Source organism: Bufo bufo, chromosome 7, assembly GCF_905171765.1.
Source record: "Bufo bufo chromosome 7, aBufBuf1.1, whole genome shotgun sequence".
Classification (NCBI taxonomy): Eukaryota; Metazoa; Chordata; class Amphibia; order Anura; family Bufonidae; genus Bufo; species Bufo bufo.
Window position 1 is genome coordinate 141,501,536 of NC_053395.1, and position 18,444 is coordinate 141,519,979.

The 18,444-nt window shown below is 42.2% G+C and overlaps 1 protein-coding gene across 3 annotated transcripts in view; it reads left to right on the forward strand.

Moving 5' to 3' along the window:
• RAPH1 (Ras association (RalGDS/AF-6) and pleckstrin homology domains 1) overlaps positions 1-18,444 on the forward strand; it is a 173,509-nt gene that overhangs the window by 129,495 nt on the left and 25,570 nt on the right. For all 3 annotated transcript variants that reach the window (XM_040440103.1, XM_040440104.1, XM_040440105.1), the window contains 2 exons: positions 11,784-11,861; positions 16,768-16,927. In XM_040440103.1, the coding sequence (XP_040296037.1) occupies positions 11,784-11,861; positions 16,768-16,927 (238 nt within the window). The remainder of the gene's footprint in view (positions 1-11,783; positions 11,862-16,767; positions 16,928-18,444) is intronic.

Below are 18,444 nucleotides of genomic sequence, written 5' to 3' on the forward strand. Positions count from 1 at the left end.
CCACAGATGTGGAGGTAGCCTAAGTCAGTGTAAGGCTACTTTCACACTAGCGTTCAGAGCGGATACGTCTGATGTTTCATCAGACGGATCCGCTCCTATAATGCAGACGTTTGCATCCGTTCAGAACGGATCCGTCTGCATTATAACTTAGAAAAATTTCTAAGTGTGAAAGTAGCCTGAGCGGATCCGTCCAGACTTTACATTGAAAGTCAATGGGGGACGGATCCGCTTGAAGATTGAGCCATATGGTGTCATCTTCAAGCGGATCCGTCCCCATTGACTTCCATTATAAGTCTGGACGGATCCGCTCTCCTCCGCACGGCCAGGCGGACACCCGAACGCTGCAAGCAGCGTTCAGGTGTCCGCTCACTGAGCGGAGCGGAGGCCGAGCACTGGCAGGCGGATGCATTCTCAGCGGATCCGCCTCCACTGAGAATGCATTAGGGCCGGACGGCTGCGTTCGGGGCCGCTCGTGAGCCCCTTCAAACGGAGCTCACGAGCGGACACCTGAACGCAGGTGTGAAAGTAGCCTAAACTGTTCCAGATTTATCATAGTGGCTGATGCTGGAGGATAAATCTTTCACCTCTTCAGACTTTTTACTTTACGCCACCTATAAGTTAGTTTAGCTTTACTTATTTTGCTGCTTTTCTTTTTTTTTTTTTTTTGTCCAAAGAGGTACATTTAAGCCGCACCCTTCTCCACCAAGCCACTTCCCCTTGTCAGACAAACTTGCACTTAGGCTACATGCACACGAACGTATTTTGTTTCCGCGTCTGTTCCGATTTTTTTTTGCGGATAGGATGCTGACGCATTCATTTCAATGGGTCCGTCAGAAATGTGGACAGCACACAGTGTGCTGTCTGCATCAATATGTCCTTTCCGCAGCCCCGCAAAAAAATAGAACATGTCCTATTCTTGTCTGTTTTAGGCATTGTTACAATGGATCCGCAAAAAGAAAAAACGTATGGCATACGGATGTCATTAGTTTTTTTTTTTGTGGACCGCAAAACACATACGGTCATGTGCATGTCGCCTTATTCTTATTCGGACTCTGAGGGCTCTTTTACACAAGTGGATTCCGTTGGTGGAATCCGCTGCGTGTAAGACAGTCAAGCCCGTTCCGGACAGCAGCGACACTGAGCAGTAACATGATTGATAACGCTCCGTGTGTCTGTGACCTTTTTACTACAAAAACACAGTGACCACTTTATCTAACTGTGATTTTGTAGTAAAAAGATAACAGAGCGGCAAAGAGCATTATCAATCATGTTACTGCTCCGTGTCTCTGCTGTCCGGAGCGGGGCTTGGCTGTCTTTCACGCAGCGGATTCCACGCATGGGATCCGCTCGTGTGAAAGAGCCCTTATGTAGGCTGTGTTCTTGAAAAAACATTTACAATGTATGGAAGAGTTAGTTGACTCTAGCGTTAAACGAGGGCTTACTGCTTATTTCAATTGCGGCAGGAGACGGGCCACCCATACGGTTGATTCCTTTTTCACTGTGTCCGATGGTCAGATTTGTGTAACTATTTTGCTCTTATTTGCTGTAATATCTGATGTATTCAACGGAGCTTTGTTTGTTTTCATGCCAAAAAATTGACATAAATAAAGATTTACAAAAAAAAAAAAAAACATTTACAAGACCAGATTTCTCCATTGCAGTGGGATTTTTCTTGTGTTTGTAAGAGATGTAGTCAGAACAAAGCGTACGTCAGTTGTTAACCAGCACTTCTGGGCTGGCCGTACTCCACAAAGTGTATGTCTGTTATGGTGCGAACAGTGCAGAAGGCTCTATAAAACATGTCACCACTTCCTGCCCGTTGTTGTGCAGCAGTGAATGACAGAAGGAGCCTGAAACCTGAGCCTTGAGTTTCGATCCATGAGTTGAGAGAACAGGATCCTGGTTTGTAGTAGAGTCCTGGGCACGCTTGGCACAGGCCGATAGACAGGACTCTTACTTTCATTGAATGGCTTTCACCAGATGGCTGCCTACTCTTTAATATTTTATGTTGCTTGGGAGATAATTCATCCGGGCAAACTCCTTCAAATGTTTATTCACAAGAAATGCTTTGATGCTATTTTGCTCGTTTCCTATTGTTGAGTTGATTTGTTAACTCTTCACTCTATTCATCCTACAAGTCGATTCATGTGATGAATTTTACTTCATATTGTGATTTTATTTGTATTTTATTAGTACATGAATGTTGAGATGCCTCTTCCTTTACCTTCATAAATGGAAAGCTCCAGATTTTTACGTTTGCATTCTCAGGCTGCTACAGAGGTTGTCTCACAGCATGAACCCCATATCTATATGTCCTGCTATGGCCTCTCTCTTATAGTGCCAGAATGGAGAGCCACCTGGTACAAACACAAGGGATGGAGATACTGCTGCAGAGTCCACCCACTGCATTGCACAGGAGCCCCAGTTATAGAGGAAAACCGCCTGTGGGGGCATTACACACAGTTAGAGCGGATCAGGGTCTCCTTAGACCGTGCAGCTCTGCTCCAGACCCCGTGACCGCCGGGACTAATAGAGGAAGCGGTTCTGCCTGTTCCCTCCACTGTGCGCTCCTTCAGCGATCTCCTGCCAGCACAGGAGAAGGCAGAAGCGGTAATAAACCGCTCCTGTCTTCTCCTCAGGGTCCCCGTTGAGTCTGTCAACTGGGGCCAGACCTGCTCCTACTAGATTGCAGAAGCTTTAATTTCAGCGCTGATCAGCTGCATGCATGTGTATATACGTGCTAGCTGCACGGGGCATGTGCAGATGGCACGTATATAGCCATATGGCAGTCGGGAAGGGGTTAAAATTAGAATATCGTGAAAAGGTTCAATATTCTAGGCTCAAAGTGTCGCACTGTAGTCAGCTAATTAATCCATATCTCCTGAGCAAAGGGTACCTCAAAATTGTGACTTTGGGGTTTCATGAGCTATAAGCCATAATCATCCAAATTATACCAAATAAAGGCTTGACACATCTTTCTTTGCATGTAATGAGTCTATCTCATATATTAGTTTCACCTTTTGAGTTGCATTACTGAAATAAATGAACTTTGCACGATATTCAAATTTTTCAAGTTTCACCTATGTATATATATATATGTGTGTGTGTACAGTTGTGGCCAAAAGTTTTGAGAATGACACAAATATTAGTTTTCACAAACTTTGCTGCTAAACTGCTTTTAGATCTTTGTTTCAGTTGTTTCTGTGATGTAGTGAAACATAATTACACGCACTTCATACATTTCAAAGGCTTTTATCGACAATTACATGACATTTATGCAGAGTCAGTATTTGCAGTGTTGGCCCTTCTTTTTCAGGACCTCTGCAATTCGACTGGGCATGCTCTCAATCAACTTCTGGGCCAATTCCTGACTGATAGCAACCCATTCTTTCATAATCACTTCTTGGAGTTTGTCAGAATTAGTGGGTTTTTGTTTGTCCACCCGCCTCTTGAGGATTGACCACAAGTTCTCAATGGGATTAAGATCTAGGGGGTTTCCAGGCCATGGACCCAAAATGTCAACGTTTTGGTCCCCGAGCCACTTAGTTATCACTTTTGCCTTATGGCACGGTGCTCCATCGTGCTGGAAAATGCATTGTTCTTCACCAAACTGTTGTTGGATTGTTGGAAGAAGTTGCTGTTGGAGGGTGTTTTGGTACCATTCTTTATTCATGGCTGTGTTTTGGGGAAAGATTGTGAGTGAGCCCACTCCCTTGGATGAGAAGCAACCCCACACATGAATGGTCTCAGGATGCTTTTCTGTTGACATGACACAGGACTGATGGTAGCGCTCACCTTTTTCCAGATGCCCCAAACAATCGGAAAGAGGCTTCATCTGAGAATATGACTTTGCCCCAGTCCTCAGCAGTCCATTCACCATACTTTCTGCAGAAGATCAATCTGTCCCTGATGTTTTTTTTTGAGAGAAGTGGCTTCTTTGCTGCCCTTGTTGACACCAGGCCATCTTCCAAAAGTCTTCGCCTCACTGTGCGTGCAGATGCGTTCACACCTGCCTGCTGCCATTCCTGAGCAAGCTCTGCACTAGTGGCACGCCGATCCTGCAGCTGAATCCTCTTTAGGAGACGATCCTGGCGCTTGCTGGACTTTCTTGGACGCCCTGAAGCCTTCTTAACAAGAATTGAACCTCTTTCCTTGAAGTTCTTGATGATCCTATAAATTGTTGATTGAGGTGCAATCTTAGTAGCCACAATATCCTTGCCTGTGAAGCCATTTTTATGCAACGCAATGATGGCTGCACGCGTTTCTTTTCAGGTCACCATGGTTAACAATGGAAGAACAATGATTTCAAGCATCACCCTCCTTTTAACATGTCAAGTCTGCCATTTTAACCCAATCAGCCTGACATAATGATCTCCAGCCTTGTGCTCGTCAACATTCTCACCTGAGACGATTACTGAAATGATCTCAGCAGGTCCTTTTAATGACAGCAATGAAATGCAGTTGAAAGGTTTTTTTGGGATTAAGTTAATTTTCATGGCAAAGAAGGACTATGCAATTCATCTGATCACTCTTCATAACATTCTGGAGTATATGCAAATTGCTATTATAAAAACTTATGCAGCAACTTTTCCAATATTTATGTAATTCTCAAAACTTTTGGCCGCGACTGTGTGTGTGTGTGTGTGTGTGTGTGTATATATATATATGTATGTATGTATATATATATATATATATATATATATATATATATATATATATATACACACAAACCGGATTCCAAAAAAGTTGGGACACTATACAAATCGTGAATAAAAAATGAATGCAAAGATGTGGAGGTGCCAACTTCTAATATTTTATTCAGAATAGAACATAAATCACGGAACAAAAGTTTAAACTGAGAAAATGTACCATTTTAAGGGAAAAATATGTTGAATCAGAATTTCATGGTGTCAACAAATCCCAAAAAAGTTGGGACAAGGCCATTTTCACCACTGTGTGGCATCTCCCCTTCTTCTTACAACACTCAACAGAGGTCTGGGGACCGAGGAGACCAGTTTCTCAAGTTTAGAAATAGGAATGCTCTCCCATTCTTGTCTAATACAGGCCTCTAACTGTTCAATCGTCTTGGGCCTTCTTTGTTGCACCTTCCTCTTTATGATGCGCCAAATGTTCTCTATAGGTGAAAGATCTTGTGATTGATGCAGAATGTGGTCTGGCATTATCTTGTTGAAAAATGCAGGGTCTTCCCTGAAAGAGATGACGTCTGGATGGGAGCATATGTTGTTCTAGAACCTGAATATATTTTTCTGCATTGATGGTGCCTTTCCAGACATGCAAGCTGCCCATGCCACACGCACTCATGCAACCCCATACCATCAGAGATGCAGGCTTCTGAACTGAGCGTTGATAACAACTTGGGTTGTCCTTGTCCTCTTTGGTCCGGATGACATGGCGTCCCAGATTTCCAAAAAGAACTTTGAATCGTGACTCGTCTGACCACAGAACAGTCTTCCATTTTGCCACACTCCATTTTAAATGATCCCTGGCCCAGTGAAAACGCCTGAGCTTGTGGATCTTGCTTAGAAATGGCTTCTTTGCACTGTAGAGTTTCAGCTGCCAACGGCAGATGGCACGGTGGATTGTGTTCACTGACAATGGTTTCTGGAAGTATTCCTGAGCCTATTCTGTGATTTCCTTTACAGTAGCATTCCTGTTTGTGGTGCAGTGTCGTTTAAGGGCCCGGAGATCACGGGCATCCAGTATGGTTTTACGGCCTTGACCCTTACGCACAGAGATTTTTCCAGATTCTCTGAATCTTCGGATGATGTTATGCACAGTTGATGATGATAGATGCAAAGTCTTTGCAATCTTTCGCTGGGTAACACCTTTCTGATATTGCTCCACTATCTTTCTGCGCAACATTGTGGGAATTGGTGATCCTCTACCCATCTTGGCTTCTGAGAGACACTGCCACTCTGAGAAGCTCTTTTTATACCCAATCATGTTGCCAATTGACCTAATTAGTGTTAATTGGTCTTCCAGCTCTTCGTTATTCTCAAATTTACTTTTTCCAGCCTCTTATTGCTACTTGTCCCAACTTTTTTGGGATTTGTTGACTCCGTGAAAATTGGAATCAACGTATTTTTCCTTTAAAATGATACATTTACTCGGATTAAACGTTTGATCTGTCGTCTACGTTCTATTACAAATATTGACATTTGCCATCTCCACATCATTGCATTCAGTTTTTATTCACAATTTGTTTAGTGTCCCAACTTTTTTGGAATCCGGTTTGTGTGTGTGTGTGTGTGTATATGTATATATATATATATATATATATATATATATATATATATATACATACATACATAACACTTAAACAACACAATGTAACTCCAAGTCAATCACACTTCTGTGAAATCAAACTGTCCACTTAGGAAGCAACACTGAGTGACAATCAATTTCACATGCTGTTGTGCAAATGGGATAGACAACAGGTGGAAATTATAGGCAATTAGCAAGACACCCCCAATAAAGGAGTGGTTCTGCAGGTGGTGACCACAGACCACTTCTCAGTTCCTATGCTTCCTGGCTGATGTTTTGGTCACTTTTGAATGCTGGCGGTGCTTTCACTCTAGTGGTAGCATGAGATGGAGTCTACAACCCACTTAAGTGGCTCAGGTAGTGCAGCTTATCCAGGATGGCACATCAATGCGAGCTGTGGCAAGAAGGTTTGCTGTGTCTGTCAGCGTAGTGTCCAGAGCATGGAGGCGCTACCAGGAGACAGGCCAGTACATCAGGAGACGTGGAGGAGGCCGTAGGAGGGCAACAACCCAGCAGCAGGACCGCTACCTCCGCCTTTGTGCAAGGAGGAACAGGAGGAGCACTGCCAGAGCCCTGCAAAATGACCTCCAGCAGGCCACAAATGTGCATGTGTCTGCTCAAACGGTCAGAAACAGACTCCATGAGGGTGATATGAAGGCCCGACGTCCACAGGTGGGGGTTGTGCTTACAGCCCAACACCGTGCAGGACGTTTGGCATTTGCCAGAGAATACCAAGATTGGCAAATTCGCCACTGGCGCCCTGTGCTCTTCACAGATGAAAGCAGGTTCACACTGAGCACATGTGACAGAGTTTTGAGATGCCGTGGAGAACGTTCTGCTGCCTGCAACATCCTCCAGCATGACCGGTTTGGCATTGGGTCAGTAATGGTGTGGGGTGGCATTTCTTTGGAGGGCCGCACAGCCCTCCATGTGCTCGCCAGAGGTAGCCTGACTGCCATTAGGTACCGAGATGAGATCCTCAGACCCCTTGTGAGACCATATGCTGGTGCGGTTGGCCCTGGGTTCCTCCTAATGCAAGACAATGCTAGACCTCATGCGGCTGGAGTATGTCAGCAGTTCCTGCAAGACTAAGGCATTGATGCTATGGACTGGCCCGCCCGTTCCCCAGACCGGAATCCAATTGAGCACATCTGGGACATCATGTCTCGCTCTATCCACCAACGTCACGTTGCACCACAGACTGTCCAGGAGTTGGCAGATGCTTTAGTCCAGGTCTGGGAGGAGATCCCTCAGGAGACCGTCCGCCACCTCATCAGGAGCATGCACAAGCGTTGTAGGTAGGTCATACAGGCACGTGGAGGACACACACACTACTGAGCCTCATTTTGACTTGTTTTAAGGACATTACATCAAAGTTGGATCAGCCTGTAGTGTGTTTTTCCACTTTGATTTTGAGTGTGACTCCAAATCCAGACCTCCATGGGTTGAAAAATTTGATTTCCATTTTTATATTTTTGTGTGATTTTGTTACCAGCGATAACCTCATAAGCTGCATGGTTAAAACACATGACAATTGTGCTATCTGTTGTATTGATCGATCAAACAGTGACTGTAAAACCACTTAACTATCACTGTGTGCTTTGCACGAAATTACGGTAAGTCAAAAAGTGGCAACTATAAGACTTTACAACCGTAACTATTTGATATACAAAATAGCCACATTAGGGTTACGGTAAACCAACTAAGAACGTCATATCGTGAGAGTTGGAATAACAGGATATCTTGCGAACTCCTTTAGTACTGCTGTGGAAGATCATTCTGAAAATTGCGTGAGCTCCGCACTAATTACAAATAGAGGGACCATGACTATATATTACTTTATCTTCATACGTTTTATTTTTAAGCATTTGAAAGTTTTTTTTATTGTGTCAAATTGTTGTGATTTATGTATATTCTACATAAAATAAATGTAGCTATATGATTGATAAACAGCCGGCCATTTATTATTAATTGTATTAAGCAGCTAGGTGGTATAGCAAGCCGACCTATAGTTCAGTGAGCTCTTATTGATATTGTTTTTTCTTTTCTGTTCTTCTGATGGATTAGAAGAACAGATAATGACACGGTGATGTAAACTGTCCCTTTAAATAGTCGGCTAGTCCTGATGAAAACAGCGGGTTTGGCTGACATTAATCTAATATGTTTGGTCGAAAAGATAAGAATTCAGTTTTTTTCTTGTATGTGAAACATGAGTGACACCAAGTGAATTTACTGTATCTAGTCTAAGCCTTGGGATAAGTAAAACGAAGATGCAGTTTACAACAGCTAGCTTTTACACAGGACAATGATCACCCAGATCAGTCATAATGATTACCCAGTGCAAATGTAAACATTAATTGAAGTCATATTCTTATTACGGTACTTTCACTTTAGAGGATTCCGGCAGGCAGTTCCTTTGCTGGAACTGCCTACCGGATCCGGAAATCCGTATGCAAATGGATAGTATTTGTTTCGGGATCCGGAAGCTGATCTATCTGACAAATGCATCGAAATACCGGAAAACACTCAGTACGGGATCCGGCATTAATACATTTCAATGCATCAGGATGTCTTCCGTTCAGTCCCTCTTATGGAAATTTGGCTGGAGAAAATACTGCAGTATTTTCTGCAGCCAAAAATCCTGAACACCTGCTGGAATGCCGGAATTAATTTCCATTGGAAAATCCGTTCTTCCGGTCCGTGCATGCGCAGACCTTTTAAATCTGTGAAAAAAATAAATACCGGATCCATGGTATCTGATAAATGCCATCCATTTACGTCTGGATTGCTGGATCTGGCAGGCAGTTTCGGCGACGGAACTGCCTGCCGGAATCCTCTGCCGCGAGTGCGAAAGTACCCTTAGTTTGATAAGAATATAGTTGTGACGAGTGTTACTGAGCTGTCAGGAGATCAGATAGAAGAGCTACAGATCCAGCTGTCACAGCAGCTCCCTGGTGGACTCTAGTCTGGAGATGCAGTGGAAATAAAAGCTGTAGAGGGAAAACTGTTGAACATTTTGAGCTAAGACCCATTGAATGACTTTTATTCCAAAATGAGTAAGATTCAACTATAAAAAAAAAACTTCCATAGTTTTTAACTGGAATTATCTGCATATAAAATTCTGGACTAAGCTCATTAGCCTTAATATAATTGCAAGCTCAACTAATATGATGACTTTGAAAATGTGCAGGTATGCTAAAGTCATTTAAACCTTGGTCATTCCACTGGAAAAACTAAAGTAAATTAGACGGGTGTTGCCGGCTTAGGCTACTTTCACACTCGCGTTTTGGCTTTCCGTTTGTCAGAACCGTTCAGGGCTCTCACAAGCGGTCCAAAACGGATCAGTTTGCATTCTAATGCATTCTAAATGGAAAAGGATCCACTCAGAATGCATCAGTTTGCCTCCGCTCCGTCTCCATTCCGCTTTGGAGGCGGACACCAAAACGCTGCTTGCAGCGTTTTGGTGTCCGTCTGATGAAACTGAGCCAAACGGATCCGTCCTGACACACAATGCAAGTCAATGGGGACGGATCCGTTTTCACTGACACAATAGAAAACGGATCCGACTTGGCTATGACTTTCAGTGGTGTTCAAGACGGAGCCGTCTTGGCTATGTTAAAGATAATACAAACTGATCCGTTCTGAATCGATGCAGACGTTGCATTATCTGAACGGATCTGTCCATGACTGATCCGCACAAAACGCAAGTAGCCTTATTTCTTAGTAATCTAAAGTGGATAAAGGACTGACACACTCGCATTGTACTCACTGGTCAGCTTAGTGGAGATTATGATAGTTTTATCAATGATCAAAAGGACAGTACAAATACACAGTACTGTAGTTACTGCAGGATGAGGGTCATTTGCTTTCAGTGGTTTCTCGGTTTCGAGAAGGAATGTTTCTGAAGATCATATTGGAAGTAAGCTCTCGGCCCACAGACACTTGTTACTTTGCCGTAGACAATGTACAGTGTTGTCTGAAGAAGAGCAGAGCTTTGGCTTTTTTCCAATCATTGATCGCTGAAGCTTCAATTAAAAACTTTGTATATGATAAGAGAACGGCATAATATGATGGAAGCTGTGCTATGTTAGCTGTACTTTATGTAACTGTATGTCTTCAGTCAAAGGGTTTTTGGTTGGTTCCTGATTAGGTTTTAACCCAGAATATAATACTATAATATAGTGTGTGCCTGAAATCCCTAAATGCTTTTTTAACTATATAACATTTGTGATTATCCTTTAGTCATAGTTTGCATTTAAACCCTTCTGTATTTCATATGTGCAGCACCCTTGAATGTAGGCACTTCTCTACTATAAGTGAATGAGACCTGTCAGAGGAGGGATATCGGGCAGCAAGTGACCAATTAGAAGCAGACAGTTGTAAGCATCTGAGTGGCTTTGACAAAGACCAAAATTGTGAGAGCATCTCCAAAAGCATCTTGTGGGGTGTTCTTGGTATTCACTGGTTAGTTTCTACCTAGAACAACCGGTGAGCACTGCTAGGTATATGGGGGACCAAGGATTATTGATGCGCCTGTGAAAGGGGGGGGGTAGCCCGTCTGTTCCTATACACCTGAAGAGCTACTGTAGCACATATTGCTGAAAAAATGAATACCTCTTTAAGGCTAGTTGCACACTAGCTTTAAAATCTTCCAGCAGGCTGTTCCGGCAGAGAGTTGGCATGGCCAGATACTTCCTTTCCCCGTCAGAGCTTATTGACTATAGTGGGACTTGTCGGTGATCCAGCCTGTTTCCAGAATTAGCGCCTCAAGCGCATTTTTTTTGTCCAGCCGAATCCCGGCACTAATGCCACAAACAAGCTGGATCCCCTCTGGGTCCCCTTATTATCGGTGGGGCCTGGTGGTTCTCCGGCCTTCTCCGCTATGTGATATGATGAACTCTGTTCCAGCAGAGGAACAGACTGCCAGCTTGCTGGAAGATTTTAATGCTGGTGTGCAGCTAGCCTAAAAGAAGAAGCATCAGAACCCACTGCTTACTGTGTTGGGGTTGGCATAGCTGCTGCCCATTGGAGTGCCCATGCTGATCCCTGTTCACTGTTATTTGGACCTATAGAGGGGTTTATTGATCCATCAGAACCAGACAATGGAGCTAAGGAAGAAGGTGTCCTTGTCTGTTTCTTTTACATCATGTGGATGGCTGGGTCTCTGTGTTATTTAGCTGGATAAGAGATGACACCAGGATGTTCTGTGGGAAGAAGGCAGACGGAGGTGTGTGATAGTCTGTGCAATGTTCTGCTGGGATGTGCCAGAAAAACTAGTCTGATACACGAAGGACCCACCTCACAACTTACAAGATCTGTTGCCTACACTCATCCCTGTTTTGGCTGCATGAGATTAACCACTCTGTATTTGGTTTTAATATTATGGCTGATTTGTGTATATTCTTGTTTATAGTGTGTGTATAGTCAGATAAAGTACCATAAAGAAAAGTTTAATTTATGCAACTTTAATTATTAAATGTTTTATGCTATTTCCACAGGAGGAACAGGCTGCTAAAATAAAGGCAGAGAAGATTCGAGTAGCTTTAGAAAAGATAAAAGAAGCTCAAGTTAAAAAGGTACTGTACCCCCAGACATAGCAATGGCAGATACTATGACAACATTCATAAAGGCTAGATGCTTATCTAAGGGTACATTGCATTGAGGGTTATAATTAATTTAGCAATGAAATTATGAATAATGTATAAGTGATCTGAGTAAGGTTTTACTTGATGGACATGCCTCTCTAAATGACCATGACCACTAAAGAGCCATTTCCATTACAAGACCTTATCTCATATCTACAGGATAGGGTAGAAGTATCTGATTAGTGGGGGTTCATCCCCATGGATTTGCAGAGATGCTCAACCTGTGGCCCTCCAGCTGTTGTAAAACTACAACTCCCACCATGCCCTGCTGTAGGCTGATAGCTGTAGGCCTTCCGGGAATTATGGGAGTTGTAGTTTTCCAACAGCTGGAGGGCCGCAGGTTGAGCATGCCTGGATTATAGGGATGCTAGTCCTTAGAGTGAATGGGGCAGCAGTCATGCATGCACACTTCCGTTCACTTAACTCTCTGGGACGGCTGCTCTGTGTTTTCTCCAGCAGTCCTATAGAGTTGAGTAGAGCGCCAGCGCTTATGTGTGACCACCCCTCCATTCACTCTAGGGACTCTGGGACTTCATTCTTGGCAGTCCCACCAATCAGATCCTTATCTTGAAGGCTCCCTCTGTGCTCCGCTCTCCCAACCCTAGTGCGGACACATACACACACCCATGGTGAAATTACGGATTGCCCTAACTGTGGTCATTGCAGCCTTGGACCTTGTGAAGGCTCCCAGGGTTGCGATTTTAATCTATTTAATAAAGGGTTTAACCCATCTGGGCATGCATGGCATAGCGATATGTTTTCTCCATTCACTGCTTATGGGACTTTGACCTCTTTTCATAGCAGGACCCTTCTTTTGTAACAGAATCACCTCCCAGGGGTGGCATTCACACCTATCCAGACATTTATGTCATATCCTATCAATATATCAAATGTCCAGATGGGACAAACCCTCTGAAGGGATATTCCATTTGTAACAAGTTGTCTCGTGTCTCTCTCCTCCTGATCTGTGGGGGTCCCAATGGTAGTTCTGGAAATAGCTGAGTGAAGAACTTGGCTGACTCTAGAACTCCTGTAGAGATGAATGGAGCGCTCTCAACCGGCTATTCCCTTCATTTTTGGGGAATCTGAGAGGTACATGGTTTCTGTTCTCATGATCGGTGGGGGCCTCTATGGATAGGGGAAAACTTTTTGCAACTAGAGTACCCCTTTATGCCTTGCTTGCTGTAGAGCTTTAAAGGAAAACCTCACATTCACTGAAGTACTAAAGTATTTTAGGCTGTGGTATAAGTGATGAAACGATCACCCCTATTTTAGCTCCTCTAAGGGTGCAGTTTTTTATTTTAATTCCTTTAGACAATGCAAAAGCAACAGATCCTCTCACAATTGTGTAAAATATTTATATAAATATGAAAATATAATACAGAAGTTATGGGTGTCAGAATATGGCAACATAAAACAATTTTTTTCAAAGGTTTTATATATTATTATTTTTTTGTAGCAAAGCATGAGAAAAACTACATACATTTTATAATTCTGTAATACGTCATTTTTAGTGCACATTGAACGCAGTCCAAAAAACATGGATTTATTTTTTATTTTTCCCAGTTTCATCTCCGTGTCTGTCCTGGAAACAAAAGCCATTCTAATCACACACCCATCCAGATTTACACACAAACTATCAATACATAGGTTAAAGAATATTAACAGATTAGTACTTACAAATGGATTGGGAGAGGTAGCACCCTGTTCCACAATAGACTGTTCCTGAACAGCCATGCCCAGTGAATCCAACCCTGGAGGCCGTAGCTTTTCAAATGTGAAGTAAGCCTCCGTTTCTGATAAATTGTGCTTTCCTGTAGCAATAATGTATTCACCTTATCCATAAATTCCCTACTAGCTGGGATTCAGTGGTGTGCTATAAGTTTACATGCAGAATATAGTAAGCAACCTACAGCTATTTTATGATCTGTATCTAATGATAGATCTTCAAGGATATACCTTATTAATAATCCTCAGAATGGTATTCCACTATACGGTGCGGTACTCACAACTCTGTAGCATATACAGAAGATCCACAGGCTCCATACTACATTTTGGATGTTTAATATCTGGTCCACATCCTACACTCTATGAAGAATATATAACTGTGTGAGTCTATTTCCTTCTTTCAAAGATACCGTATATTAGGAACAGATTTCAATATACTGGACCAGTGCTCTTTAAAAATGTCCCCCAAGTCCCCTTCCCATTTATGCATCTACAATTATAGACATTTTTCTATGAAGGTTGACAAAAGATCTTTATTCGCGATCAGTCCTGAGGCACAATTGTCTGATACTTTAGAATTAAGCACACCTCTGTCGTTATTGTAAAGAACATAGTCTTCTTTTGGGCATGATATGCATGTCGTAATTAAATGTATTGTTAAAAACAGCAATGTGGCAAATTAAATTCCCTTTGTAGCTGCTGAATGGTATTAAAATAAGTATTTGAGACCCCTTGAGCAAGTTTAGTAACACCCAGTGATTTCCACTGTCTACAATTGAACAATTAAAGGGGTTGTCCGCTTTTTAATGTTGATGATCTTTCCTCAGGATAGGTCATAAATATCAGATCAGTGGGAGTCCAACTCCTGGCACCCCCGCCAATCAGCTGTTTGAAGAGACATTGCAGTGGCGATCAGGTGTAATTACAAGTTTAACGTCCTCATCAAAAACTGCAGCTCGGATGCGGACCCGAAAAACGGACGTGTGCATGAGGCCTAAACCTGCTCACCACTGCAATTGCTGCAGCAAGCAGGTAAACCGCTCTTCGAACAGCTGATCAGCAGGGATGCCAGAAGTCAGACCCCCTCGGATCTGATATTGACGACCTATCCTGAGGATAGGTTTTCAATAGTAAAAAGCGGACAAACCCTTTAAAGGGGTTGTGCTTAGTTTGTAAGATATTCCTTATCCACAGGATAGGGGATAACTAACTGATTGGTGGTGGTCCAACTGCTGGGACCTCCACTGATCCCAAGAATAAAAGTCCTATTCCCTTGATCTCATGGAGTGGCAGGTTGGGCATGCACCTTGCCACTCCATTCATTCTCTATTTGACCACCAGGGATGGCTGAGTAAGGTGCTCTGTCATTTCCTGAGAATGAATACAGTTACAGGGTGCATACTTGACCTGCCTCTCCATCAGATCGAGGGAAGGGGATATTCATTCTTGAGATCGTTGAGGGATCCCCTGTGGATAGGGGATAACTTTGAAACTAGACACACCCCCTTTAAGAATAAAGTGTCACCATTGATGGTTTTATAGCTGAAGACAGGGTTACAGTTCGCCTACAAGCAATATCCTGAAAGTGTTGTTCCTGAGCGGACAGCCAAGTACAGCTAAGGGTTTGGCAAACTAATCCCCTGTACATTTTAGGGTGTTGCGTTACTTCAGGCTTCAGCCTGGGATGATCAGTCAGTCAGTTTACTTATGTAAAAGGGAAGTAAGGCATTGGAGCACCATAGAAGAACCAAGCTGCTAGCACTGATAATCAGGAACACCATTTAAATGAACCTTGAAAAACAGTTATTCATCGTTAAAAATGGAGGTATAGTCCACATCATGCAGCACACAACTGGATTTATTTACATTGAAAGCCTATAAATTGTATAGCGCATTACCAGAACATTGCCCGGATTGTTATCATGCTGTATAATCTAGTATTACATAGTTACATAGTAGATAAGGCCGAAAAAAGACATCTGTCCATCCAGTTCGGCCTGTTATCCTGTAAGTTGATCCAGAGGAAGGCAAAAAAAAAACCTGTGAGGTAGAAGCCAATTTTCCCCACTTTAACTCCCTGGATCAACGACCCCTCTCTAGTAGCTATAGCCTGTAATATTATTACACTCCAGAAATACATCCAGGCCCCTTCTTGAACTCTTTTAGTGAACTCACCATCACCCCCTCCTCAGGCAGAGAGTTCCATAGTCTCACTGCTCTTACCGTAAAGAATCCTCTTCTATGTTTGTGTACAAACTTTATTTCCTCCAGATGCAGAATATGTCCCCTCGTCACAGTCAGTCCTGGGGATAAATAGATGATGGGAGAGATCTCTGTACTGACCTTTATATATTTATACATAGTTATTAGATCTCCCCTTGTCTTTTTTCTAAAGTGAATAACCCCAATTTTGATAATCTTTCAGGGTATGGTAGTCCATCCATTACAGTTATTACTTTATTTGCCCTCCTTTGACCCCTCTCCAGCTCTATGTTTGCCTTGTTCACAGGAGCCCAGAACTGTACACAGTACTCCATGTGTGGTCAGAAATATTTTAGAACTTTGCTTTCTCCTCATTGCTCTCTGCAACTCCCCCCTCATTACTCTGTAAAGGGCAGACACCTTCAGATTTATACTTTTTACAATTTACATAATTGAACTTTTTAGGGTTAGTTATCTTCTCTTTGGCAATTGATCTCTCGGTCTCTAGTTTGGCTGCTTTGATTTGTATTTACATATTTTTTTTAATAGTTTTTCAGTGCTTTCTCGCTACCCTCCTGTTTTAGTGATTTTTAAATGCTTTCTTTTTGTCATTTATTGCTTTTTTTTACAGTTATATTTATCCACATAGTTTTTTTCTTGTTCCTTAATCTTTTATTCCCATACGGTATGTACCTCTCACAATTTGATTTTAGGATGCTTTTAAAAATATCCCATTTTGTGGCTGTATTTTTATTTTTGAGGACTTTGTCACAGTTAGTTAGGCCTATGGTATTATATCAATAAATATGTGTATTAAGCGATGTTCCATATTTTATGAACATTGTGGAAAGTCCCAGCATCTCCTGCACTCAATCTAACGGATCCCCTTATTTTACCCTCTCCGCAGCTGGTGATCCGAGTGCACATGTCAGATGACAGCTCCAAGACAATGATGGTGGACGAGAGGCAAACAGTACGCCAGGTCCTGGACAACTTGATGGACAAATCCCACTGTGGATACAGCCTGGATTGGTCACTAGTTGAGACCATTTCTGAGCTACAAATGGGTTAGTAGATCAGTTTTACACAGCTATAAATATACAGAGTATTGGAAGATGCCTCCCACGTATCTGTATATTCTAATATGTGTCTCGTATTGACAGCGTAAATATTTCCTGTTTTAATTTATTGCATCAATGGTTAAATGGACTTGAGAAGTGACAACCTATCTGACATTTTCTCAGAGCAGTTGTCGCTCGCACTTCTTGACAGCTCATACACTGTTTATCATTAAACTGGAAGAAACAATTAATATGGTAGAAGGTGAAGCAAATGCTTAAGAAAACAGTATTTTGTAAGCTTTCGGATTATGTGGTCCATTAAGGATACATTCACTTTCATGGGCAAATATTGTTCTGAAAAGCACTGTCCTTATTACTTATAGCAACCAATCTACTCCCTGAAAACTGGGCGCTGCTGTGGGAAACACTGACACTTTTACACCTGAGAGCCATTATGTACTGCTGTTCTTAAAGGGGTTGTCTCACTTAAGCAAATAGCATTTATCATGTAGAGAAAGTTAATACAAGCCACTTACTAATGTATTGTGATTGTCCATATTGCTTCCTTTGCTGGCTGGATGCATTTTTCCATTACATTATGCACTGCTCGTATCCATGGTTACAACCACCTTGCAGTCCATCAGTGGTGGTCGTGCTTGCACACTATAGGAAAAAGCGCCAGCTTCTCTGGTGGCCGGGACCATGGGACAGCACATAGGCTAGTGCCTTTTCCTATATTGTGCAAGCACGGTCACCACTGCTGGATTCCAGTGTTGTCATGACCATGGAAACGAGCCGTGTATAATATGATGTAAAAATGCATCCTGCCAGCAAAGGTGGCAATATGGACAATCACAATACATTAGTAAGGGCCTTGTATTAACTTCCTCTACATAATATATGCCATTTGCTGAGGTGACAACCCCTTTAACATCACCACTTAATCCATATTTTTTTTCTGATAGTTTGGAAAGGAGAAAGTAGCACAGTGTTTAAGTAAGCAAGTTCAGGAGCATTTGTAGAGATTTCATATAAAAAGCTTGTATTTGTGATTTTTTTTTTTTTTTTTTTCTGTAATTAATTTCTTGTATTCCTTTAAAATAGTGGAACTATTTCTATAATCCAAATAAAATGGTTTAAATTTCTTCTCATACGCCATGAATGATGTAATTAAGGAAAAGGCAGCAAATCATCAGCACCAGTCGCTCGGTCTTCATTATAGTCACTTGCCACATCTATTCAGAGCGGTTAGTTAATCCTTGTCCCCTGCACAATCTATGTTAAGCTTCAACACATTTTTAGCATATGTTTAATTAACAGCAGAGCTGCAATTTTGCTATTTTATTACAACCCCACGTGTCATTTTCAGTAATAACAAGAGCAGCACAACTTCGTTCTTTCATGTTGTCACCTTGTAGGACAGCTTGGTTAATGGTGTGGGCTGGACGGTTGCAGCAGGTCTTTTTATTAAATGCATTTTTGTTACAAACCACAGATAATATTATATTGATATAACTTTGTGT